This window comes from Sphaerodactylus townsendi, linkage group LG02, assembly GCF_021028975.2.
Source record: "Sphaerodactylus townsendi isolate TG3544 linkage group LG02, MPM_Stown_v2.3, whole genome shotgun sequence".
Lineage (NCBI taxonomy): Eukaryota > Metazoa > Chordata > Lepidosauria > Squamata > Sphaerodactylidae > Sphaerodactylus > Sphaerodactylus townsendi.
In genome coordinates, this window is record NC_059426.1 from 15744975 (window position 1) to 15769836 (window position 24862).

At 48.0% G+C, this 24862-nt stretch overlaps 1 protein-coding gene across 1 annotated transcript in view; it reads left to right on the forward strand.

Moving 5' to 3' along the window:
* PLEKHM3 (pleckstrin homology domain containing M3) overlaps positions 1-24097 on the forward strand; it is a 115044-nt gene extending 90947 nt beyond the window's left edge. The window contains exons 7-8 of the mRNA XM_048483286.1: positions 4480-4637; positions 23671-24097. Coding sequence (XP_048339243.1) covers positions 4480-4637; positions 23671-23848 — 336 coding nt within the window. The 3' untranslated portion in view covers positions 23849-24097. The remainder of the gene's footprint in view (positions 1-4479; positions 4638-23670) is intronic.
* Positions 24098-24862: the final 765 nt, after the last annotated feature.

The following is a 24862-nucleotide window of genomic DNA, read 5'->3' on the forward strand; positions in this document are numbered from 1 at the left end:
ATAGACCTGATTCTCCTATATATTGCCCTCCTCTGCAAGGGATTGCCCTACAATATTTTGGATACGCTTTCTTTTGGACAATCGGTCAGCTGAGATAATAGAGCTGGTAGCTGATTTTGCTTAAGCTGTATTGCTTAATAAACCCTGCTCAAAGGAGAGCCATAATGCTCACCAGGTTTAATGTTATGCCTTCTGCCTTGTTACATGGCAGATTTAATAAGCAAGAAAAGGCTAAAAGATTGTGCCCATGTAACGATGGCTCAGTTGAATCTCTGGCCCACCAATTACTACACTGTCTCAGATTCAAGGAAATCAGATCCAAGTATGTGAATCTTACTCCTTTACGTTTACCCGATCTCCCCGATTTAATTAGATTACACTACTTGTTGGACAATCCTGATCCTTCTCTCTGTATGATAGTGGCAGACTTTCTCCTGGAAATTACTAAACACCAGTAGATTTCCTTCGACCTAACATTTATTTCCTGTATTGTATATGCTTTTTAATCCATTTTTTATTGTTGTTGTACTGTTGTCTATGCCAATAAAGGCTTGCTATTTATTTATTTATTGGTTGAACTTATATACCGCCCTCCCCCGAAGGGCTATTAAATACTAAATAAGAGAAGCTACAAGAAATACCACATTAAATACAGGGCAGCATGCATGCCTAGACTATGTACAAATCCTTTTTGGTCAAAGTGGGGCATGTTTATGCATCACTGCACTATTGTTTGAACAGTTTACTGTTATAGCCCAGGGGTTTGCAACCTGCAGAGCCAAATATGGTGCTTTAAAAACGAAGAAGAAAAAATTGAATCAGATCTTTAAGTTAAGGTATATTGAGATGCTAGTATAACAAGTATGGGAAGGGAACGGAAGGAAATAACTAAAGTTCTACTTAGGGGTGCTTTACAGAAACAGAAATGGTCAGAGGCTTACCAAGGGGAAATGGCGCCCAGAGACATCCGTTCTCCGGGCGCCCCCACCACTATGCCTGCTGCGAGGACCCACCCCGAGCCCCGCCCCAGCAGTCCTGGGGAGGGCAGAAGCAACTGGAAGGCTCCGTTCTAGGGCCTTTGCTTTTATAAGCTATGGGGTGGGGCCAGAGGGGAGGGCAGAAGGGACTGCCGGCAGCTGGCTCGGAGCTGCCAGCTGGGAGGGGACGGGGCTTGGGGGGTCCTTTGGCTTCCTTGGCCCCGTCTATGTCGATGACAACATGGACGGGGCCGAGGGCGGCAGACGATGACAAGGTAGCAGGACTTCCTGCTGCCTTGCCATCTTCCTAGTCACGTGGGGGGCCGATTTTGCACCCCGCACATGACCAAATCAGTGGCACCTGAGGACAAAGGGTACCCCCTGTCCCTAGGCAAATACGCCACTGGAAATGGTAGAGGTGAACCATATTCCGGCTGTGAACTATGTGCCTGTTTAGGCCAGCGCATTAAAACAATTGCAAAGGACGTTGCTGTGTTGTCAGACTCTGTGTGTGTGTACCACTTTCTAATAAAGGACTCGCAACAGCCACTGATCAGACTGTACAAGCCGTGTGGATCAATGTGCCGTAATTGCTCATATTTTCGATTCTTCAAATCAGATCTATTTTCTGCTGATCTCATCCTCTGAATTTTGACAGCGTTTGTCTGTTGAATTGTAAAAGATTTCCGACTCCAGGTGTAGCCTGTTGGCTCCGTAACAGACTTGAGCACAGGGGGGAAAGCTTGCGGAATTTGATTATCGTTACGCAAAGTCTAGATCCCCTCGGAGCAGATGTGCCTTCATTTTAGTTAATCGGCAAGGAGGTCTGCTGTCGCTAAGGCATCTGGCGTCTCCACGCCTTTTGGGGTGTGCGGGTGGGAGAACATAATTTTCCTTTAACTGGTTTAGACTTTTGACCCTCCTCACCTGATTGAGGGAAACGACACCTTTTCAAACTGCTTTTGCATATAACTGAGGCAGAGTTTCTTACAATGGTGGCAACGTGATGGCCTTGAAGCGCAACTTTCCTTCTGTCTTCCACACTGTGACCTTTCTGAATTGTTTAAGGTTCAGCATGACGGACTTTTTCTGTAGCGAGGCCCGCGGAGGGCACCCCTTCACCCTCTAGCTCCAACAGATGTCCCTTCGACATTTCTAGCAATAACATTCCTGCTTCCTGCTGGTGCAGATGTTCTTAAAAGAATGAGTGCTTTTCAACATTTCCATTCCGTGGACAGCAACCCAAGCAGTTCCTATGAACTTCCTTTCCCGATGGCGTGTTTTCCCATTTATGGTCTGATGAATGGTTTAGGTTGTAGCGTATAGATGTAAACTTGGTAAACACTCTTAATAGAAACTTGTGGTTCCTGGCTTGTTAGCACTGTGCTAGTGTCTTGGTCCTCTGAAAATATCAGATGCTCGTGGCCTGTGGCTTGAAACCCAGAAGAAGAAGAGGAGGAGGAAGAAGACGAAGAAGACGAAGAAGAAGAAGAAGAAGAAGAAGAAGAAGAAGAAGAAGAAGAAGAAGAAGAATTTGGATTTATATCCCCCATTTCTCTCCTGCAGGGGACTCAAAGGGGCTTACAATCTCCTTGCCCTTCCCCCCTCACAACAAACACCCTGTGAGGTAGGTGGGGCTGAGAGAGCTCCGAGAAGCTGTGACTCGCCCAAGGTCACCCAACTGGCGTGTGTGGGAGTGCACAGGCTAATCTGAATTCCTCAGATAAGACTCCACAGCTCAGGCGGCAGAGCTGGGAATCAAACCCGGTTCCTCCAGATTAGATACACGAGCTCTTAACCTCCTACGCCACTGCTGCTCCAGAGAACATTAATGGGGAGAAATTTGGTTCATTGATATAGCACACGTTAAAAGGTGGGTTTCCGTTTTAAGAGGCTGTTGCATAATGCCTAGGTAACTCATGTTTTGAAATGTGAACACTCTTGCAACCCTTGGTCTTGGCTATGCTTGAGAGCAGGGGGGTTGTCAGTTATCCTGTGGGAAAAGTGGACAACTGTGTGGTTATATGTCAGTTAGTTCTACATAAAGTTCAGTGGACTGGGGATGTGTACATTTGTTACGACAATAATAAAATGGTTCGTTTTATGGAGAACGGTTGAAACGTCATCCACGTGACTTTAAACCATGATTCCCGTTTGTTCAGTTAGTTAGACAGGGTATGTCATTCTTCGGCCAGCTTCTTCAGGTGATTCTGAGAATATCTTTATGACTTGGGGCCAGTAATGTTTCCACAGTTACAAGGACTACAATGAAATGGAGTGGGATTGTTTTGCTCCTCACTTCGCGGCTCCAAATGTTCCTAGAGTCCTGCATAGGTGGAGCTACCAGGGGGCCGTGGGGTGCATGTTGCCCCCTGTGCCCGCCCCGCAGTGCCCCCCCCTCCACAAACACTAACCTTTGTAAAACAGTGCAGGCTGGAGAAGGGGCCTGTTCCCTTCAAGCTGAAAACAGCCTGATGGGAGCTGCAGTTCCCAGGAGACCTTGCAAGCCCCAGGGTCTCATGGGAAGTGTAGTTCCCACCAGGCCATTTTCAGCCTGAAGGGAACAGGCCGCTTCTCCAGCCTGCATTAAAGTAAGGGGGAGGCGGGGGGCAGGGCACTGCGGAGGGAGGGGGCGGAAAAAACAGAGTGTGCACCGGGCGCACTTTGGCCCAGCTACGCCTCTGGAGTCCTGTCTCCTCAGTAACAGGCTACCAGGAGAGGTGGGAAAGTTACGCTGGGCAGGAGGATCAGGTCACAGGGGATGTGAAAGCCTTATACCAGAGGCCCTGGAGATTAGCTGCCAGTCTGAGCAGATGGTACCGACCTTAGTTGACCAGTGGTCTGATTAAATATAAGGCAGCTTCACGTGTTCACGTGACTGGGTCAGGGTTTTGTTCCGGGTCGGGGTTTCGTTCGCAGCCGGGCAGCTCCCTCGCTGTCATCTATTGAAAGTCAGCCCTCGGCACAAGCTTTGAATGGAGAGCCAGCATGATGTAGTGGTTAAGAGTTAGTGGACTCTAATCTGGAGAACCAGGTTTGATCCCCCACTCCTCCAAATGAGCGACGGACACTAATCAGGTGAACCAGATTTGTTTCTCTGCTCCTCCGCCTAAAGCCTGCTGGGTGACCTTGGGCTAGTCACAGTTCTCTCAGAACTCTCCCAGCCCCGCCAACCTCACAAGGTGTCTGTTGTGGGAAGGGGAAGGAAAGGAGTTTGTAAGTTCCTTGGAGTCTCCTTACAGGAGACAAAGGTGGGGTATAAATCCAAACTACTACTCCTCTTCCTCCTCCTCTTCTTCTTCTATAAGTATAAATCCAAGCTCTTCTTCTTGAAAGCTTACACCCTAGAAAACGTAATTGGCCTATTAGGTGTGATTGGACTTGAATTTGGTCTAGTGTTGAAGACTTCCCGTCTCAAACTGGGCTTGGTTCTGTTTGCTAATGAAAATCTTGTATTCTCTGGTGTTGGTTCTGTCACAGCCTCATTTCCCTTGTCTTTTAGGTTATTGAAGGGAAATTGGCACCTTTCCTTGGGAAGGTAATCAAGTTTGCCACCTCCCACGTCTACAGCTGCAGCCTTTGTAGTCAAAAGGGGTTCGTCTGTGAGATCTGCAACAATGGAGAGATCCTCTACCCCTTCGAGGACATTTCTTCAAGCAGGTAAACAACTGCGGTTCGTTCACTTTGGCGCCGTCATTACCGTTCTATAGAAAAAGCTAATGGGGTGACTCAGTCTGAGACAAGAGGCCTGGTCCATTTCCCTGCTTTCTGCATAAAGGCCTTTTCTGTTTCCGCCCCGAATCTTTTCTTAAACCCTTCTCTACATGGCCAGATGAGGCTATCCTGATTCAGCCAGATATGCTGCTAGTGCTTCTCACCCTCAGTTGGCCAGTGGAGTCCAGCGGCCCTTGCATTTCTTTTTGAGTGTGCTTCTACAGCGTCAAGAGGCTACAGATGCATGCCATGTTGGAATTTCACTGCACGCACCTGTCTTTCATGGGGAGAGGGGAGGTTTTACATGTTAAGAATGAGAATGCAACAGCCTTTTTGATGTGTTTCCTGGTGACCGCTTGCTTTCTTGAGTCTGGGATAAACTTCAGAGGGGCTTTGAATGGAACAGAGGACAGCAGGGTTGATTCCTACCGGCTGTCTGTGTGGCTGACCGCAATGTGGCCAAACACATCTCAGCCATGCGCCGTCAGCTTGGCCATAGGCACAGACCTTCTCTTGTCTCTCGGCTTGGAAACGTCTCCTTGTGACTCTTTGCGAAAAGAAAATCTCAGCCATCTAAAATTCCCTGTAGGGGATAACAGACGGACGTGACCAAAACGTGGCATACATCCAATGCTGGCTTCATTGGCATGCGGGGTGTGACAACTCAGGGCACGGCCCCCGTCTGAGGCGATCGTTTGTCCCAAACGTTCGAAGCATCTGTGTATCGTTTGTCCCAAACGTTCGAAGCATCTGTGTATCGTTTGTCCCAAACGTTCGAAGCATCTGTGTATAATGCCTTATAAGGGCATTCGTCACACGGGAGTTGGGAGGTCAGCTTCACCACCTAGAATGCCCCGCCGGTATGTCCGTAGTCACGGCAGGGCATTTTTCTGCGCCAGCAGGGCTGGAAAATGGTGACAGCTTCTAGAGTCAGGTGCCACAGAGCCGCGCTGCACCTGCCTGCGTATCTGTCCCCTCTGCAGGCACATTTGCCCTTTGCTCCGTAAGGGTGGGCACCCATGTTGATGCAGGGTTACTCCCAGGGGTGGCTTGGTGGGGCGCAATGCCCTGGGTGCGCGCCTGGGCAGGGGTGTGGCTGGGGCGGGTGGAGGCATGACAGGGATGGAGGACGCAGGCATTGCCCCGGGTGCAATTCCCCCTCACTCCGCCCCTGGTTGTGCCAATTCCTATAGTGCGTGTCACTTCCTCCCCGGTTTGGACTATATAACCAACAAAAAGCACATAATCAGAACAGCTAAAACCAGAGCTAAAATAGATACAACATGAATACAACAATGAAAAAAACATGAATACAACAATGAAAACATCAGGCAGAACGCAGGGATCACTAAAATGATCACTCAAATAGAACCAAAAAATGATTTAGTGATTTTACTGTGCGTTCTCAGAGGCTTGTAGGGCAAGCATCAATTCTTAGAACCCGCTTCCAGTGTTGAGAGATGCCAGGATTTTTATGACTAGCGGGCTACGGTGAGGTTTGTTTTCTGTACATCCGGAAGTAAGATTTCTGTCCCCGCGTAGCCAAGGCCAACTTTTACTGAGATTGCAAGCTTCATGCAGGTATTTGCCCAGCCTGTCCCTGGATTGGTTCCAGGGTTTCTTTGTGTATGTTTTTTTTTTCAATGCAAAGTCAAAACCGTGAACACAGATTAAACAAGGTGTGCTGCTGCAGAATTATGTAAATACTGGCCAACAAGAGCCCTCACAGAACAACTGCCTCTTGGAAAGAAAGTAATGAATGACAAAGCGTAAGAGCCGAGATTAAGGCTAGATAGGACAAGGAGACTGATTAGGATAAAGAAAGGAACAAAATATTTTCCTGTTCCTTGAATTTTATTTTTTTATCAAACAAATGCATGTTTCTGTATTTGGAAAGGAGTCCCATTATCCTTGAAGGGATTCGCTTTGGAGTAGATATCCTTGAGTCTACGTCAGAGGTCTGCAACCTATGGCTCTCCAGATGTTCATGGACTACAACTCCCATCAGCCCCTGCCACCATGGCCACCATGACCAATTGGGCATGGTGGCAAGGGCTGATGGGAATTGTAGTCCATGAACATCTGGAGAGCCACAGGTTGCAGACCCCTGGTCTACGTGAAGCAGCATCACAGCTGATTGATGGCGACTCCAACAAAGGACTTTCGAGGCAAGTGAGAAGCAGGGGTGAAGCAGAGTCTTTCTCTTCCAAATACTAACCCTGCTGAGAGCTGACGAAGTTCACCTATCCTGTGCTTCCTGCTCTCCCATTAGATGTCCTTATAGTCTGATAAACTGCACGTTTCTGCCACCAGATATCTTCAAACAAATTCTCTTCCATTGCTTTCCCCCCTTAATGATTAATAATCTGTGTTTTTCACTTCATGAATAAGAATATTCGTACATCAGAACCCACCCCTTTTTGGTTTACATTTGCACAATTAGAGTTAAAAACTAGTTGTGTGAACAGTACATTAACTTGAACTAGGTATACCTCTTTTCCTCTTTTCCTCGTTTCCTCTTTTTAGGGGGTGGAGGTGGGGGAGGGATATTAGAACGCCTTGCCCAGCGTGGTGTAGTGGTTAAGAGCAGGTGGATTCTAATTGGAGAACCGGGTTTGATTCCCCACTCCTCCACCTGAGTGGCGGAGGCGTATCAGGTGAACCAGATGTGTTTCCGCACTCCTACATTCCTGCTGGGTGGCCTTGGGCTAGTCACAGTTCTGAAGAACTCTCTCAGTCCCACCTACCTCACAAGGTATCTGTTGTGGGGAGAGGAAGGGAAAGGAGTTTGTAAGTCATCTTGAATCTCCTTACATGAGAGAAAGGTGGGATATAAATCCAAACTACTACTACTCCCCCTCCTCCCCCTCCCCCTCCTCCCCCTCCCCCTCCTCCCCTTTGTGAAACAAACCCTTCAAATTTTCGTTGATTTCAAATACACCCATGTGACCCATCCACTTTCTTCTAAAATCATCCTCCTTTCCAATCTCTCTCTTCCATTCCTTCCACGTAGGAAAAACTTGTATTTTTCCCCCCCTAAAAATTTTATCTGCTACCTCTTTCATAAACCACGCAATAAAGTAATAAAAGCAACAACCTACAGATTATCAGTATCTATAGATATATGGCGAGTAAAAAGCTGGAACAGTGACCGTTAGTCAATGCCTCTTGAACGCCAAAAGCGGCTGGACGGATTGAAGCCTCCAGGAGAATTTTCACAATGACGCCTCTTCCTCTCCTGTTCTGAAGGCAGGTAATTCCGGACCTCTCTAAATGCGCCAAAGTCCTCATACCTGAGCCAGATTTGTAAGAACATCTTTTTCTCTGGCTCACCAGGCCATGCTAAGCTGGCTCGTAAGTTTGGAACTGGTCTCACGCCCTGTAAGAGATGTTCAGTGCAGCCTGTCTGTGGCCTGAGGGAGCTTGGTATGCCCTTAGAATGTTAGCGCCAGATGGGCAGGAGATGAGCAGTAGAAAACAATGATAAATAGGTAATACTGTTAGTAGTAATAACCAGTGGAAGTGAAACACACATGCACATTTGACTTTGCCATGTGAGACTGCCAGGTGGGGTTCCCTCCTCCTCCACATCAAAGCCTTGAGGGAACTTTCACTCTCTTGTGCTCTCACCCTACTGTGCTACCATTAACAACAGCACATATTCTCTCATACACATCCAGCCCTTCATCCCTAATCACACACCTCACTCTGGCTCCACCCTCAGCATCCAACCACCCCACCACTTACCCACCTTCCTCACCCATATGAGGATCACCACAGCTCTCTTTTACTAAAAGCTTGGGCTGGAGTTTCTGCCTTTTTCTTTCTAAAGAAAATCCACAGGGTGGGAAGGCGAGACCTAAACACCCTACTGGCTCTGCTTCTTTTGCAACGTGGCCCTTTGCTAGAACCCTGGGAGAGCTGGCCTCTTGATCTGAAGCTGTCTCACCCACCCTCCTTCCTGCTGCCTGACTGGGATTAGCCTCCTTGCCCCAGTTCTGCCTTACTCAAGCCAGGACCCTGCGCATGTCAACCAGCCCCTCATGGACAGGCGGGATTTGCACTCTGGACAGTTCCGTTGTGGGAAAGGGTTACCTTATACTAAAAAAACAAGACACCACCATATAACAATGTGAATTGAAAAGGGAAAGAGGGATTCCATTTGACCACCCCAAAAGGCTATGCTGCAGATCATTGGACCTGCATGGACATCTGTGTGGGTTGCGGACTGTGATGAGAAGGACAATTGCCACAGCAACGCGTGGCCGGGCCCCGCTAGTTAAAAATAAGGGGCATAAAAACAATGCAAAACAACATTCAGTAGCATAAAAAGATATTCATAACACAGCCGTGAAGCTAGAAAGCAGTTACATAAAAGCCACTTTAAAAAAGATGGAACCACTCAGTTAAAGTCATGGGTTAAAAAAAAAATTGACCTGGTGCCCAGCAAAGAGTAAGCTATGGGCCAGACAAGCTTCAAGGATGACAGTGTTTGAAAGGTGAGGGGCTACCACTGAAAAAGCCCCGTTTCTTGGGGAAACGATCTTAAATGGTGCCACAGAGTGCTGATTTATCCTTACTGGTTATCCTCACCAACTTGGATTACATCACATATCAGATGAGAGGGCTATGGAAATATGCAATAATTCTATTTCATTATGATCCGTGTATTGGATTGGTTACATACACATGAACTATATTGTACTGAATAGCTCATTGAGCACATAAGAGACGTTGATAACAGATTGAAAATTGAGTTCACGGGACAGTTGTCCAGATGATATGATTTAGATTATATTATTTGTTTATTTATATTAGATGGGCAGAGATGAGCAGTGTTTATTTATATTAGATCCAATAAGATTACTATAATTAGACTGAATAGCTGAGAACTATAGAAATTAATGTAATAGTTATTAAAGACAATTGCCTTGCCCACGTGTAACACGAGTTCTCAGTTCTGGTATTGCGTGTTACACATACTGTTTTGTACCTTTAAAAAAAAATGACCTGGTGCCCAGCAGAGAGTAAGCTATGGGCCAGACAAGCTTCAAGGATGACAGTGTTTGAAAGGTGAGGGGCTACCACTGAAAAAGCCCCGTTTCTTGGGAAAGTGGTCTTAAATGGTGGCATGGACAGATGCATGCAAGCTGTTTTTTTTTAATAGAGAAAATATATACCGTTTTGGAGTAAAAACAGTGACTGAGATTCAGAGTGCCTTGAATAGTCTCAAAAGCACTGGGCCAGCATCTACCGTAAATACACTCAGTGGTGGCGAACCTTTGGCACTCCAGATGTTATGGACTACAATTCCCATCAGCCCCTGCCAATTGGCCATGCTGGCAGGGGCTGATGGGAATTGTAGTCCATAACATCTGGAGTGCCAAAGGTTCGCCATCACGGACCTAGATAAATAAAATCTGCAACTGTGCTTTTATGTCTGTTTTTTTAAAATGTGGCTTTGGAGTTGGGTTGTCAGCTCCAGGTTGGGCAACACCTGAAGATTTGGGTGGCGGAGTCTGAGGAGGGCAGGGCTTGGGGAGGGGAGGGGAGGGGCTTCAATAAGTTACCCTGCCATAGAGTCCACCTTCCAAATTGGCCGTTTTCTCCTGGTGAACTGATCTCTGCTGCCTGGAGATCTGTTTTAAAAGTAGGAATCTCCAGCTACCACCTGGAACTTGGCAACCTGGGAGAGCTTTCCACGCTAAAGGAGCAGCAGTGGCGTAGGAGGTTAAGAGCTCGTGTATCTAATCTGGAGGAACTGGGTTTGATTCCCCGCTCTGCCGCCTGAGCTGTGGAGGCTTATCTGGGGAATTCAGATTAGCCTGTACACTCCCACACACGCCAGCTGGGTGACCTTGGGCTAGTCACAGCTTCTCGGAGCTCTCTCAGCCCCACCCACCTCACAGGGTGTTGGTTGTGAGGCGGGAAGGGCAAGGAGATTGTAAGCCCCTTTGAGTCTCCTGCAGGAGAGAAAGGGGGGATATAAATCTCTTCTTCTTCTTCTTCTTCTTCTTCTTCTTCTTCTTCTTCTTCTTCTTCTTCTTCTTCTTCTTCTTCTTCTTCTTCTTCTTCTTCTTCTTCTTCTTCTTCTTCTTCTTCTTCTTCTTCTTCTAATGCTGTGCACTTGGCGGATGGCAATGGATTGCATGTTAAAGAATGGCTGGACCACAATTTAAATAGATATTAACGGGTCTGTCCCATGAGGAAGTGACTGGTTCTTTGGGAATGTTATTTCTCCTCTAAGTCTAACCAAAATGAACGAGGCTCCACTTGAATGAAACGGCTAGGCTTTAAAAGATATCGAGCTTCCCTCCGAAAGGGGTTGCAGCGGTGTCGAACACCAGCTATAAACTACCTCCCCCCAAGGTGTTTGTACTGTATTAAAGAGCCCTCCCCCATTCAAGAAAGTTCTCGAGTGACTGGAAAGTAAAGTATGTTTCTGTGTATATTGTTGCTTGCGTGCTGTTGCCTTGACCTTAATCTGGCTTGCCAGAGGAGAACTCCTGTTCTGGGGTGGGGGGGGGATGCAGTTAAGGGAGGACCCACAGAGCTATGGGGTCTCAAGTGCCCCCCACCAGATGTTTAGGATTTGGACTTTTGTCATCCTGTAACACTTCTGTGAGGTGAGCTACGATGGAGTGGGAAAACCCTGAAAGAAAATGGTGGGTCTATTTCCAGATGTGATTTCTAGTTGAGATAGATAAATCTGGGGGGGGGGATTCCTCTTCTCTCTCCCCCTCCTCCCCAGCCGTCAAGAGCCGGAGTTTCCATTTGCAGGTGTTTACTCAGCATTCATTTTTTTCTGTCAGTCCTTGAGCAAACAGACCTGAATACCTGGATAATGCACTCATCTGGCTTTGAATACACATATATTACACAGCCCTTTCTGGCTAATCAGTGTGACACATTCCTTTGTTGGCCAAATGGCTCCAAAGCAAACACAATCATTTCACTTAATTAGCCCGGGGGGGGGGGGGTTGCGTGCCCTGCCCGGCAGCCTCCTCCTTCCATCCGCCCCGACAATCTGCAACTCCTAATTTCTGCTGCCTTAGCACTATTGTGAAGTTCCCACCAATTATTAGTGTTGTTCTTGTTAAATGTTTTGCCTGGTTTTGTCTTAAAAAGCAAACAGAAACATTCCCCTTTCCTGGATTTTTTCCCCCTCCAACGAGACACAGTCAACTTAAAGGAACCCTGTAGGGTTTGTAAGGGAAGAGGCAGACGTGGTTTTCCGTTGTCTTCCTCTGCATAGCGACCCTGAACTTCCTTGGTGGTCTCCCATCTAGGTACTAATCATGGCCATCCCTGCTTCGCTTCCAACATCTGGCGAGAGCCGGCTAGCCTGGGCCATCTGAGGCTCCTTCCGCACATGCAGAACAATGCACTTTCAGTCCACTTTCACAATTGTTCGCAAGTGGATTTTGCTATTCCACAAAGTACAATCCAGCCACAAAGGGCATTGAAAGTGCATTGAAAATTCATTATTCTGCATGTGCGGAAGGGGCCTAAGTCAGGGTTTGTCTGGATAGAAACATCAGGATATGAATGGGCTGTTCTCTCCTCCTCTGCCTGAAGCCTGCAGGGCGACCTTGGGCTAGTCACAGTTCTCTCGGAACTCTCCCAGCCCCGCCAACCTCACAAGGTGTCTGTTGTGGGGAGGGGAAGGAAAGGAATTTGCAGGTTGCAAGCCCTCCACATGAAGTTCTGTGCAGAGGTAGGCATTGGCAGACCATCTCTGAACGACTCATGCCTTGAAGCCACTGTCGGGTTGCTGTACGTCAGCTGCAGCTTAATAGCGCTGGCAGTCCCAAGTGGGGATACTCAAGGATTCAGCGTCCAGCAGTGTACCTCCTATGCCACAGAGGTAGAAATTCTTTTTTTAACAACAACCACCTTTATTTGGCATTTAAAAATAGGTTCTAGAGCGTTGCCAGACATTTTTGAAATACAAATCAAAAGTACAGTCAGAGCGCAGACAGGAAGACTGTATTTAGCAGTATACATTACTTAGAAAGTTCGGTCACTTGTAAAAGAAATTTTGCTACTTTTTCCAAGGGCACGACATCTGGGTTGTTTAACAGAAGCTCCACAACAGAACAGTCAGAGTCACTTTCAGATTTGTCTAGGGCAGGGGTAGGGAACCTTTAACACTCAAAGAGGCTGCATTTTGGACCCACGTTTTCCCACGTGGAAAAGAAAAACACTTGGAGTCCGTAGCCAAAATAATTCTTTGACATGGTTAAGAAATGAAAAGATAACGCACTGTATATATTGGGGTTTTTTTAACCTTTTTAACTCCGCTCATTCTGAGAAGCGCATGGATGCGCCCTGCTGCCTGCAGGGCGGGCAAGGATGAAGCCGGCGGCTCAGCCTTGCTGGCCACCAGAAAAGCACCCGCCCCGCTCCAACGGGGCGGGCGAGAGGGGTGCCTCATGCTTGGCGCCCAACCCAGCCGCACTGTGGGCAGTTAGCAAATTACAGCCTCGCCCTGCCTCAGATGCCTAGGGCTGAGGCAGAGATAAGGGGCCGGTGGCTCGGCTCGTGGAGCCACAGTGCAAGGGCAGAAGAGCCGCATGCGGCTCTCGAGCCGCAGGTTCCCTACCCCTGGTCTAGGGCCAGCCTGGGAGAGAAATCCCTGATGCCCACATATCTCGGACAGTCAAGAATAATGTGAGCAAGAGTCTCCACTTGATTTTTACAGTGTGGACAAACCCGATCCTGGAGAGGGATGGATAAGTAACGACCCTTTGTCATGGCCGATGGGAAGGTATTGGATCTGTCCCTTGTGAGGTAGAAATTCCACCAAAGGAATCCCAGAATAAACTGTTATCCATAAACCCCGCCAGTTGATGTAGCTTCCATTCAGGGGACATAAGGGACCCACACAAGCGTTCTCTTCTCTCTGAGCATCTTGGCGTCTGGAAAGAAGAAGTTGCTGGATGCTGCTCCGTTCTATACTTCCTTATCCTGCTTGGCCTCCTTTTTTTGCTCAGCTTGGGCTGTCGTGGTTTCTTCTGGACCAGGGGTCTGCAACCTGCAGCTCTCCAGATGTCCATGAACTACAATTCCCATCAGTCCCTCCCAACATGAGCATTGGCTATAGTCCAGAGGTCTGCAACCTGCGGCTCTCCAGATGTCCATGAACTACAATTCCCATCAGTCCCTCCCAACATGAGCATTGGCTATAGTCCAGAGGTCTGCAACCTGCGGCTCTCCAGATGTCCATGAACTACAATTCCCATCAGTCCCTCCCAACATGAGCATTGGCTATAGTCCAGAGGTCTGCAACCTGCGGCTCTCCAGATGTACACGGACTACAATTCCCATTAGCCCTGCCAATTGGCCATGGTGGCAGGGGCTGATGGGAATTGTAGCCCATGAACATCTGGAGAGCCGCAGGTTGCAGACCCCTGTTCTGGACCATCTGCCTGGCCATTGCTTTGGGAACCTGGCCCTGAGTTGGCCTACGCCAGTGGTTCTCAACCTTCCTAATGCCGTGACCCTTTAATACAGTTCCTCATGTTGTGGTGACCCCCAACCATAAAATTATTTTCGTTGCTACTTCGTAAATATGTGTTTCAAGAGGGTCTTAGGTGACTGCTTCTCTGTGACCTTGGAGTCCTCCCCCTGCTCATGGCCGCCATGCCACTTCGGCCCTTGGACACTGCCTTCCGTGTTCTGTTTTCGTGAGCATTAAGCTCTGCGCGGTGCTCTCACAAGCAGAGGGTTGTAGAGGAAAGACGTTGTTGAGATTAGTGTTTTTAAGGACACTTTGTAAGGGTGCGGCAGTGGAACGTCTGGAAATAACTTGATCCCGGGGCCCACTGACCGTTGGCTTTCCTGCATTTCACTGCTGTTCTTATTATCTTTGGTAACTTTTAGGCAATCCACATCTCACACTGCATGGGGTAGTGGTTAAGAGCGGTGGACTAATCTGGAGAACTGGGTATGATTCCCCACTCCTCCACATGAGTGGCAGGCTCTTATCTGGTGAACTGGGTTTGTTTCCCCGCTCCTCCACATGAAGCCTGCTGGGTGACCTTGGGCCAGTCACAGTTCTCTCAGACCCACCTCCTCCACAAGGTGTCTGTTGTGAGGAGAGGAAGGAAAAGCAGTTGAGTCTCCTTACAGGGGAGAAAGGCAGGGTATAAATCCGAATTCTTCTTCTGTAGTGGTTAAGAGCAGGTGGATTCTAATCTGGAGAACCTGGTTTCATTCCCCACTCCTCCACCTGAGTGACAGAGGCTTATCTGGTGAACCAGATGTGTTTCCGCACTCCTCCATTCCTGCTGGGTGACCTTGGGCTAGTCACAGTTCTTTGGAACTCTCTCAGCCCCACCCAACTCACAAGGTGTCTGTTGTGGGGAGAGGAAGGGAAAGGAGCTTGTAAGCCACTTGAGACTCCTTACAGGAGAGAAAGGGGGGATATAAATCCAAACTCCTCCTCCTCCTCTTGTTGTTGTTGTTGTTGTTGTTGTTGTCGTTCTGTCTTCTTCTTCTTCTTCTTCTTCTTCTTCTTCTTCTTCTTCTTCTTCTTCTTCTTCTTCTTCTTCTTCTTCTTCTTCTTCTTCTTCTTCTTCTTCTTCAGCAATAGCATAGGAGATTAAGAGCTTGTGTATCTAATCTGGAGGAACCGGGTTTGATTCCCCGCTCTGCCGCCTGAGCTGTGGAGGCTTATCTGGGGAATTCAGATTAGCCTGTACACTCCCACACACGCCAGCTGGGTGACCTGGGGCTAGTCACAGCTTCTCGGAGCTCTCTCAAGCCCCACCTACCTCACAGGGTGTTTGTTGTGAGGGGGGAAGGGCAAGGAGATTGTAAGCCCCTCTCCTGCAGGAGAGAAAGGGGGGATAGAAATCCAAACGCCGCTGCCGCCGCCGCCGCCGCCTCCTCCTCCTCCTCCTCCTCCTCCTCCTCCTCCTCTTCTTCTTCTTCTTCTTCTTCTTCTTCTTCTTCTTCTTCTTCTTCTTCTTCTTCTTCTTCTTCTTCTTCTTCTTCTTCTTCTTCTTCTTCACGTAGCCAAGCATGAAGTCCAATGCGACAGGGCAGACCACGCACAAATGGTCGCACGATATGCAATAGAACTGACATTTTCAGACCCCCGCCCTTCAGCCTGATCCCCGTAAAACAGGAAGACTTTCACTCAGTGAGCCAAAGCAACTTCATTTCCCCCATCACCACCCAGACCAATCGGTGGGATGGTTGCCTCTTTCGCACTGATGGCAGCTGTCAGCGTGAGAAACCCAGTGCCAAGCGGCTGCTGTTCTCTGTGGGACTGCCACGGGCGAGCCAAGCGTGTGAACCGTTCTGCAGCGTCTTATTTCCAAGTCCCCAACGTTTTATTCTGCTGTGTGTCATCTCGAACGCAACAAAAGCCAGCCCTGCCTTTGTGCGTCTCTTCACAATGCCCTTGCATGAGCGTTCCAAAGGATCTGAGGCCCAGAGGACAAAGGGAGGACCAATAATGAGAGCTGGGTAAATAAGCATGGGCAGGGCGCTGTTTTGAGGAACACCTTCTCTCCCAACACAGGTGCTTCTGCCGGCTCTCAGATGTTCAAGCAGCAACCGATGCTGCTTTGAGCATCCTCGGCCTTGGCACAAAGAGGAGGGCAGGTGTGTGCTTGAATCCAGAGTCGAAATTCCAGGTGGTGGAGCAGACACCGAAAGCACCTGACTGTCTACCTTGGAGGAAGGCTGGCTGCAGCTTAGCAGAATCTCCCGTTTAAGTTAGAACACAGTTCTTGCTCCCCTTCCTTTACCACTGTTCCTATTCCAATTTATTACAGTCAAAGACCAGCAAATTACAGTCAGGGACCGACAAATTCTATACAGCAAATTACAGTCAAGGATCAACAAATTCTATACACACTCTCAACCTTGTAATTCCCAGTGTAATTGTAATATATAAACTACCCTAAAATCAACACTGAGGCCTAATTTGTTTCACTTGTCCCGTACATACGGTAACTTAGCGTTAAAATAAATCCGATCCATAACTTAGCGTTAAAATAAATCCGATCTATAACTTAGCGTTAAAATTAATCCATTCCATAACTTAGCGTTAAAATGAGTCACACAAGTTAAAATTATTCATATATGCGTGGGCTTGCCTACTTATTGTCTTTCAGCCTATCTGCACTCCCATTGGTTTCCTTTACCACTGAATGATGGTCGCAGGGCCCTGGCCCGAATAGCCCAGTTTAGCCTGATCTCAGATCTCAGGAGCTAAGCAGGGTCGGTACTTGGATACCAAGGATTACCAGGGTTGGGACGTAGAAGTAGGCAACGGCAAACCACCTCTGTTAGTCCCTCGCCTTGAAAACTCTACTGGGGTTGCCGTTAAGTCAGCCGTGACTTGATGGCTCTTTGCACACGCACAGTCACAGACTCCAGAATTATGCAACCAAAATTCAGCAATGGATTGCATTTCATATATAAAGCCGTGGTGCGACCGCACTTGGAGTCCTGTGTTCAGTTCTGGTCGCCACATCTCAAAAAGGATATCGAAGAGATAGAAAAAGTGCAGAGAAGGGCAACGAGGATGGTTGAGGGACTGGAGCACCTTCCCTATGAGGAGAGGTTGCAGTGTTTGGGACTCTTTAGTTTGGAGAGGAGACGGCTGAGGGGGGATATGATTGAAGTCTATCAAATTCTGCATGGGGTCGAAAATGTTGACAGAGAGAATTTTTTCTCTCTCACACAATACTAGAATCAGGGGGCATTCATTGAAAATGCTGGGGGGAAGAATTAGGACTAATAAAAGGAAACACTTCTTCACGCAACGTGTGATTGGTGTTTGGAATATGCTGCCACAGGAGGTGGTGATGGCCACTCACCTGGATGGCTTTAAAAAGGGCTTGGACAGATTTATGGAGGAGAAGTCGATCTATGGCTACCAATCTTGATCCTCCTTGATCTCAGACTGCAAATGCCTTAGCAGACCTGGTGATCGGGAGCAGCAGCAGCAGCAGAAGGCCATTGCTTTCACCTCCTGCACGTGAGCTCCCAAAGGCACCTGGTGGGCCACTGCGAGTAGCAGAGTGCTGGACTAGATGGACTCTGGTCTGATCCAGCAGGCTAGCTCTTATGTTCTTCTATTTCCTAGCCTTTCCTGCAACTCCAACGTCATGGTTTTTGCTTTGTTCCAACAACTGGCAAATTGCACTTTTAAGGGAAGTGCAGGGTTAGTCTCAGATTTCTGTGGGGCTCAGGCAAGAGAGCAGCTGTGGAGTCTTCCCCCCACCCCAGAAGCTGGGCTTGCTGGGGCTCGTCCTTCCTGGCTGCTGCTGGTGACTCCCAATGCCATTTACTGCCGCCGCACTGCTGTTTACTGCTGTTGCAGTCTGCCTCTTGTGGAAGGGACCAAAAGGGTAGCACGACCATCCTTTCCACCAGTTACATATGTGTAACCAGTGTTCCCCCTGCCCTGGTCTCAGTGGATGGCAGTGAAGAAGAGGTGACCATTCCATTAAGCCCAGATTTTGTGGGGAGGGCAAGCCCTTGACTGCAGCGATGGCTGCAGCTGCTTCTGTCCTTCATCCAGGAAGAAGTGAGTGGAGAAGAAAGTGTCAGTCAGGAGGGGAATAAGAAGATGAAGAAGAGTTGGATTTATATCCCCCCTTTCTCTCCTGTAAGGAGACTCAAAGGGGCTTACAAACTCCTTTCCCTTCCCCCCCCGCCCCACACAACAAACACCCTGTGAGGTGGGTGGGGCGGAGAGAGCTCCAAAGGACTGTGACTAGCCCAAGGTCACCCAGCTGGTGTGCGTTCGAGTGCACAAGCTAATCTAATTCACCAGATAAGCCTCCACATCTCAAGTGGCAGAGCAGGGAATCAAACTCCAGATTAGAATGCACCTGCTCTTAACCGCTGCGCCACTGCTGCTCTCCAGTCCAATCCAGTCCTTGCAAAACCAACTGCGTCATTTACCCTAACCCAAGTAATGATGCTGCTCTGAGCTGATTGGCCATGCGATAGGCCCATTCCAACTTCCAGTGTCTACCATTGGAGGCTTGGTCCATCCCATCACCTAGATTCAGCACACATGTCCCTCCCCACCCAACTCCCTTCTGCAAGCTCAATCGTTTCTTTCCATTCCTCTGATCATAGAAGGCTTCTATTTGCATCACTGCCTGGACCTTTGCAGAGGTGTGGTGCTGTTTACAATCAGCAGCAGTGTGGAAAAGGAACTGCTCCATCTCCTGTGCTTTCTTAGTTGCCGCCATGTCTCTTTCATAGACCCACCTCTGCAACAAAGGGCCTCCCCGAACCTCTCTCCTGATCAGTGCCTCCAGGATGTGGTGGTCAAGAAAGTTATTGCAATTCTGGGCTGCATCGACAGGCGTATAGTGGCTAGATGGAGGGATCTGCATTGGTCAGGCCTCATCTGTTCTGCATTGGTCAGGCCTCATCTGGAATACTGTGTCTAATTCTGGGCACCACAATTCAAGAAGGATATTGACAAGCTGGAACTGGTCCAGAGGAGGGCAACCAAAATGGTCCAAGGTCTGGATTCCATGCCCTACAGGAAGAGACTTAGGGAGCTAGGTATGTTTGAAGAAGAAGAGAAGGTTAAGGGAGTCTAAAGAAGAGAAGGTTAAGGGATGACCTGATAACCATGTTTAAATATTAGAAGGGATGTCATGTTGAAGAAGGAGCAAGCTTGTTTTCTGCTGCTCCAGAGTCTAGGACAAGGACAAATGGATTCAAAGTACAGGAAAAGAGATCCCACCTAGAACCTCCTGATGATAAGGGCTGTTTGACAGTGGAATGCGCTGTCTCGGAGGGTGGTGGAGTCTTCTTCTTTGGAGGTTTTTAAACAGAGGTTGGATGGCCATCTGTCAGGAGTGCTTTGATTGTGGCTTTCTGCAAGGCAGGGGGTTGGACTTGATGGCCCTTGAGGTATCTTTCAACTCTGTGCTTCCAACCCGTCGTGGTGAGTCATCTTGTTCCGCCGTTTTCTCATAAAGTTTAGTCTCCATTTAGTTTTGTGTAATAAACAGACTGCAGCTTGTTTTAGCCTTAATGGATACAATGAACTCTGCCTTTTTTTTTCTCCAACTGATGTTCTCCCCAATGTTCACAAATAACATCCTGCAGACCTGCCTTTCTTAAGTTAGACACCCCTCTTCAGTCTTCTCTTCTGCACTTGGCCATCTACGCTATTGATTTTAGCTGGCATGCAAGAACGATCATTTTACCTGCAGATGTTCCCACCGTTGCCCGCGAAGGTGCCTCTGACTGAATGTTTTGAGTAAGGAATGAGTCCCATCGATCTGTGGATGCTGCTTCTGACTCACCAAGTATAGGATCAGGCTAAACGGGATAAATGCTCTTGCTGTCAATCTAATTGGAAGAAAGTAGGAATAAAATCCAAACGGACCATTGAGTAAAGTGAAGGTCTTTTTCATCATATATAAATTTTATTTTATCAACAAAAGATTACAAGGAATGAAAGCTAACGGTGATAACAATAATAATAATAATAATAATACTGGAGTGTTGTGGGGTTTTCGGGCTGTTTGGCTTTGTTCCAGTAGCATTTTCTCCTGGTTTCGCCTGCATCTGGTTTCGCCAAAGATGCAGGCGAAATGTCAGGAGAAAATGCTACTGGAACACAGCCATACAGCCTGGAAACCAGAGGTGGGATCCAACCTCACCACTTCTCTAGAAGTGGTTCCTAATTTTTTCTGAGTGCCGAGAAGGGGTTACTAAAGCAACCTCCCTGGCCAATAGGGACTGGAGGTGCGTGTGTGCGGCGGCGCCACTGTTTGAATCCCACCACCATCGGAACCTGGTGTTAAAATTTTTGGATCCCACCACTGCTGGAAACCCCACAACACTCCAGTGATTCCGGCCGTGAAAGCCTTCGACAGTACAATAATAATACTTTTTTAAAAAGGGAGGAGTGGATCTGCATTTATGATCTTGTAAAATACATTAACATCAGCCAGTATACTGAATAGAACAATCTTGTTTTTAAACGTGACAGTCTTCCCCCGTATGTCCCTAATAGGCCTCTGCATTCTCCAGGGGCAAATCTGCTGGTAGTTCCCCGCCCCTCAATGATGCAGCTAGCATCTACCTGGGCCAGGGCTTTTACGGCCCTGGCCCCTGCCTGATGGAACACTCTCCCTCCAGCTGTAAGGGCCCTGCGGGACCTTGTATAACCGAGTTGTTCCACCGGGCTTTGGGGGAGGCTGGCCGCAGAGTGTCCGCCCCCTCTTGATGCCCTATATATAATCTATTCAGTCATCTTCGGCAATTTGCCAGTCCCCTCCCAAGCGTGGTATTTAAGCATGGGATCGGGTACCGCCAATATATGTGGGATGCTGCTATTGTTTTTAATTTTTTTTGTAATGTTATAGTACATTTTATATTTATACCTTGTGTTTTATTGTTGTTGGTCTGTGGCTCATTGTACTCCGCCCAGAGCCCTTCAGGGGTTGGGCAGTATATGAAATTTAATTCATCATCATCATCATTCAGCAGTCTGGTCATCAGATTTTTTTTTGTAGTGTTATAATAGTTCAAAAAGTTCTCGCTCTAATCCAGGGGTCTGCAACCTGTGGCTCTCCAGCTGTTCATGGACTACAAATCCCATCAGCCCCTGCCAGCATGGCTAATTGGTTGCAGGTTGCAGACCCCTGCTCTAATCAGATAATTAAAATTATATTTGTCCTTAATTTAAATTATCCGTTAATATATGTGTATATAAAAAAGAATATGCGTGGTTCTTAAGTACATTTATTTATTTATTTATTTATTTATTTATTTTATTTAATATACCGCCCCATCCCCAGAGGGCTCTGGGCAGTGCACAACATAAAATCATATAAAATCATCATAGGCATCCATAATTACAATAAAAACAGCAGTTATTATATCCAAAATGGCGTCCCATCTGAACCTAATTCTCCTAGAAGGAGGAGGAAGGGGGTGCGGGTCCTGATGGTGTTAGGGACCCATAAATTCCAATAATGGGTCCCACTGATGTTAAGGACCCCTAACCTGGGGGGGGGGGGCGCCCTCAGCGGCTGGTTTCTCCAAAAGCCCGGTGGAACAGCTCGGTCTTACAGGCCCTGTGGAAATCACCAAGGTCCCGCAGGGCCCGGACAGTTGGAGGAAGAGTGTTCCACCAGGCGGGGGCCAGAGCCGTAAAGGCCCTGGCCCGAGTGGAGGCCAGCCGCATCATTGAGGGGCCAGGGATCTCCAGTAAATTGGCCTCTGCCGAACATTGACCATAACATCATATTTTAACACGTGTACCCAAATAGGTCTTTCTGTTATATAAGGTCTTGATCTGGGCAAGGTTGTGAGATGCTGGCAACAGTACATAAAATGGGATCCTGGATGTGGATGGTATTTTAGGGGATATTCCGGAAAAGATTTCTGGAGGCCTGCCTTTCCCGAAGTTGCGGGTTGTAATCCCACCTCACCTCCTCCTCCTCCAATAACAGTGATGGTTGGAATTGCAGAAGCAATATCTTGCTATGCTGGCAGATGGTTTGATGGGTGCGTTTGCTCTTGAATTTCAAAACCATTCCTCTCTCCTTCCCTGTACCCCATGCCTGTGCAATGAATGCGGGTGGAGGAGGGCTTCGCTCTCCCGCAATCCTGCAGGCGTCCATTTTGACAAATTTGTGATAAGCCTCAACATTCTCCAGTGGCCCACAAAGAATGCTTGGGGGAGGGGAGGGAAAGAAAAGGAGCGATCATGAATTAATGCGAAATCGACGCTCTCATCCATCATTCCTCTCTAGCGGACCCCAGTGAGAGGGGAACTGGCTTGGGAAAATCAGCGTTCGTGTCAGATGGGGACAGTTAAGATTTTAAAGGCCTTCTGTTTTCCTTGGCTGTCATCCGTGCTTTCCAGCTGGTACCTACGTATATCCCAAAGAAAAGGTAACAAGCTAGAGCAGTGATGGCGAACCTTTCTGAGGCCGAGTGCCCAAACTGCAACCCAAAACTCGCTTATTTATCGCAAAGTGCCAACACGGCAATTTCACCTGAATACCGAGGTTTTAGTTTAGAAAAAATGGTTGGCTCCAAGGTGCGCATTACTTGAGAGTAAGCTTGGTGGTAATCGGTGGCTTTGCTTTGAAGCAACCGTGCAATGCTTCGAATGGGTGAATCACGACATAAGAACATAAGAACATAAGAACTGGCCTGCTGGATCAGACCAGAGTCCATCTAGTCCAGCTCTCTGCTACTCGCAGTGGCCCACCAGGTGCCTTTGGGAGCTCACGTGCAGGAGGTGAAAGCAATGGCCTTCTGCGGCTGTTGCTCCCGAGCACCTGGTCTGTTAAGGCATTTGCAATCTCAGATCAAGGAGGATCAAGATTGGTAGCCATAAATCGACTTCTCCTCCATAAATCTGTCCAAACCCCTTTTAAAGCTATCCAGGTTAGTGGCCATCACCGCCTCCTGTGGCAGCATATTCCAAACACCAATCACACGTTGCGTGAAGAAGTGTTTCCTTTGATTAGTCCTAATTCTTCCCCCCAGCATTTTCAATTAATGCCCCCTGGACCCTAGGGGTTTGCTCAGAAACAAGCCCCATTGCCAGCAACCGAGCGATTGTCCCCTTTGCCTGGCATTGAATTGTGCCAGTTAAAAGTGCGGTACAGCCCACTGGGCTACATAGAGGATTTTCAGGATGGCCGGGAATATTTCTCTCTTTTCTCACAGTGGGCACTGCTGGGAACCTCTTTGCAGGCGGCAGGGCCGCACCGTGAAACTACCCCCTCTCCCATGGAACCTCCACGTTCGGAGGCAGTAAACCTCTGAAACCCAGTGTCGGGAGGCAACGGCCTTGGGCTGCCACACCTGCTGTTGGGCCCTCCACAACAGCTAACAGGCTGCTTGGTGTGAGCCAGGATTTTGATCGTTTTGATCGTTGACCTGATCCATCAGGCTGTTCTTGTGTTCTTGTTTTCTGGTTGTATAGAAATATCTGGTTTTTTTGCTTTTCCAGGTGTGACAGCTGCGGTGCTATTTTCCATTCGGAATGCAAGGTGAAGTCCGTCCCGTGCCCCCGGTGTGTGCGGAGGGAACTCCAGATGAAGCAGAAGTCTTTCTGGCGGAGACTGAACATGGATGAAGGCCTGGGAGAAGCTTGCAACGTGTTTGAACTGTCCTATCCGAACACTTGACTCGCAGGGAGACGGCAGCACCCGGCAAGAATCCCTTTCCTACTGCGGAACAAATGTTGAGCAGGCGGCTTTGCTCTGTCGGGCACAATCCTTTACCGCAAAAAGCTTAGCTTTGAGGTCCGTGGAATATGCAGGGCCAAAGGTACCAAGAACGAGTAGAGTTGACGGAGGCGAGACGTGAAACGCAGGCGGCCCAGCTGGTCTTAAGCCAAATGTAGTTTACTTGAAATATATCCTAGTCTCTTTGCATTTGGTTTTCTGGTTAGAAACATCTGCTCGTATGTCTATTATTTATTATTATCCTTCCAAATGGAAGATTTTGCAGTTGGTGACGGCGGCAGTATCTAATGCCCGTGCATAGACCACTTAGGGCAGAATCCGTGAATTAGTGGAGTTTCCCCCACCCCAATTTAGAAAGTGGTTTCAGCTCTTGCCGTTTAAGAACACTTTCCCCCCACCCCGGCAGGAGTTTGCAGATATTTTCGATTACAAGATCATTAAAATTCATTTTAAAAAATTGTAAACGTAGAAGCAGCACCCAGTTTTCAGACTAGTCCAGGGGTCTGCAACCTGCGGCTCTCCAGATGTTCATGGACTACAAATCCCATCAGCCCCTGGCAGGGGCTGATGCGATTTGTAGTCCATGAATATCTGGAGAGCCGCAGGTTGCAGACCCCTGGACTAGTTACTCACGACTTTCAAGCTATGCAGCCATTCTACTTTCCTCAGCCGTAGCCCCGTTCTGTCCACGCCTTTGACACAAATGTACAATTTTACCCATTGTTGGTGTTGAATTAGGACATAGGATGAGTTATCATAAGTGGTTTTTCTTAATTCTTTTCTAAACTTTCTTCGTATCTTTGAGCACAATGATGATCCAGTGTGTTTAGGATATCACAGGCTTGGCTGGGAGGGGGGGTGTTTGTGTGTGTGTGTGGGGGGGTTCTGTCGGTCTGCTGCTTCAGTCAATTGGCAGGTCCAGATGCTGTGCCCCTTCCCTCCCCTCCCTTGCAT